This window comes from Haemaphysalis longicornis, unplaced genomic scaffold (genome assembly GCF_048455015.1).
Source record: "Haemaphysalis longicornis isolate Haplotype H1 unplaced genomic scaffold, Haemaphysalis longicornis Haplotype H1 scaffold_3, whole genome shotgun sequence".
Lineage (NCBI taxonomy): Eukaryota > Metazoa > Arthropoda > Arachnida > Ixodida > Ixodidae > Haemaphysalis > Haemaphysalis longicornis.
In genome coordinates this window covers 58,290,518-58,292,372 of record NW_027526335.1, presented here as the reverse complement: position 1 = coordinate 58,292,372, position 1,855 = coordinate 58,290,518, and the positions used below count along the sequence as shown (strand labels likewise).

Genomic DNA, 1,855 nt, shown 5'->3' with positions numbered 1-1,855 from the left:
TATCCCTTTTCTCCTGATATCATAGTTCACCGATCCTAATTTTAAGACTCATCATCGGTATGGTTTAATCTTTACTCGCAAAAGTTACTGAATATTCTTGCGTTTTTCCATGAGGCTCAGTATTTCGGACATGTGACTTTAAAAGTTACCTCTGCCACTAGCCATTGGATTTGGCTGTCGGTGAATATGCAGACCATGTTCGCTCAATAAAGTTAGAGTTTCTCAGCTCTACTGTACCGATCAAAATGAGTCACATACAAGGCGAATGTAGGTATTTCTCAGCGGTTTCACCTGTGTACCCCACCGGAACGATTGGCAAGTACTATTCGTTCCGAAGCTGACATTACTGAGTGCTGGTGGGCAAAACGGGTTTTCTGGACGTGACACATATGATCAGACGTTTACAAGGCGTATACTGACTTAGATGGTTGACCCTTGGCGCATCACTCGGTAGAAGTTCTCGCTTACCACTGACTGCGCAAGACCCAGCAATGAGCCGCCTGCTTCTAGTTGCATTTTTTTTAAAGTTACGGGCTCTTCGAATTACTGCAAGGAAAACTATCCCGGGTCACAAAGTCCAGGTGGAAAAAAAATACAAATTTAGAGTGGTTGCTTGTTATAACCGCCATCACACACACGAAAAAGAATCTACCTTTGCGAAGACCGGATATGACACAGACTTATCGCTAGAGGCCTGATGACTGTCAGATAGGCTGTACGTAAACGTTCGATACCGGAAATGCTGACGCAGAAGCAGTCGAGGCTTTTCACGCGGACGATCCGGGTGACGCGAAGCACGCCCTTTCCTTCGCGCGACCGAACCGCCACGTGGTCTCCGCGACGAGCGCACACACGGACGACACACACGGGACACGCATGCAGGGGGCTAGGAGTTGGAGGGAGAGATAAGGAGGGCACTGTTTTGCTGACCTGGCAGTGGTGCAGTCCTTGTAGAGCGAGTCGAAGTCCTTGCAGGAGAGCAGTTTGCAGCGGTTCACGCCGGGCTGGATGGCGCCCAGTCCGCGAAGAATGCGCACCTGCTCCACGTTGCACACGATGGGCGTGATGTCGAGTCTCTTCAGCTTGGTGTACACCGTGTGCAGGCCGCCCACGAGGTGCTTCAGGAAGAGCTCGAACGCCTGTGGCAGGCACAGCAGGTACTCGCCGTTCACCAGGAACGCGGCGATCTTGGCGCCGCGGTAGTCGATCAGCCGGCAGTCGGTCGCCGACGCGTCCGACGGGATGCCCGGCGGCGACGGCGGCGGACGCATGCCTCCGTACAGTGCGCGTCCGTTCAGCGCGTGCAGGACTCCGAATCCCGGCTGCTTTGGCGGCGGTGGGGGCGGTGGCAGCGCTGCGCCCAGCGGGCTCTCGGGCGTCGAGCGCGTCGGGGTCAGGGATCCCAGGCCGGACTTTGGGCTGGACCCTCCGCGGGCCGACGGCGAGTGTGCGGTCGCCGGCGAGCCGAACGTGAGCGTCGGCGGCGACGGCGTGCCGCCTCCGCTGCTACAGCTGCCCAGCGAGCCGGCGTCCATTGGCCTCCTCGTGCCGCACGCGCTACCTCAAGGCCCGGCCGCTGCCTCGTCTCGTTGCGGGCGCGTTCGTGCCGTCCGTTCGCGGACTTCGCCGCCAGCGGCCGCCGCGGCGAGGCGCTCCTCGAGGAGGGGGGAGGAAGACGCCGACCCCCTCTCTTGCCTTCTCTCTCCCCGAGTTGGTTTACCCTCTCCCGTTTACCCGGACAGCCCGTGTGCGGACAAGGGGAGCGAGGGCGCGCGAACCAATGGCAGGGTGGCCCGAAGCCGGAATCTCGACGCGGGCCGGTCCGGTGGGCAGGGCCCAGGGCGGGCGGGGCTGC

General features: G+C 59.3%; 1 protein-coding gene across 1 annotated transcript in view; it reads right to left on the bottom strand.

Annotated features, from left to right (window-relative positions):
- The window catches only part of LOC144175231 (uncharacterized), a 170,491-nt gene extending 168,837 nt beyond the window's left edge, over window positions 1-1,654 (bottom strand). Inside the window, exon 1 of the mRNA XM_077704336.1 lies at window positions 931-1,654. Within this exon, the coding sequence (XP_077560462.1) occupies window positions 931-1,535 (605 nt within the window). The 5' untranslated portion in view covers window positions 1,536-1,654. The remainder of the gene's footprint in view (window positions 1-930) is intronic.
- Window positions 1,655-1,855: the final 201 nt, after the last annotated feature.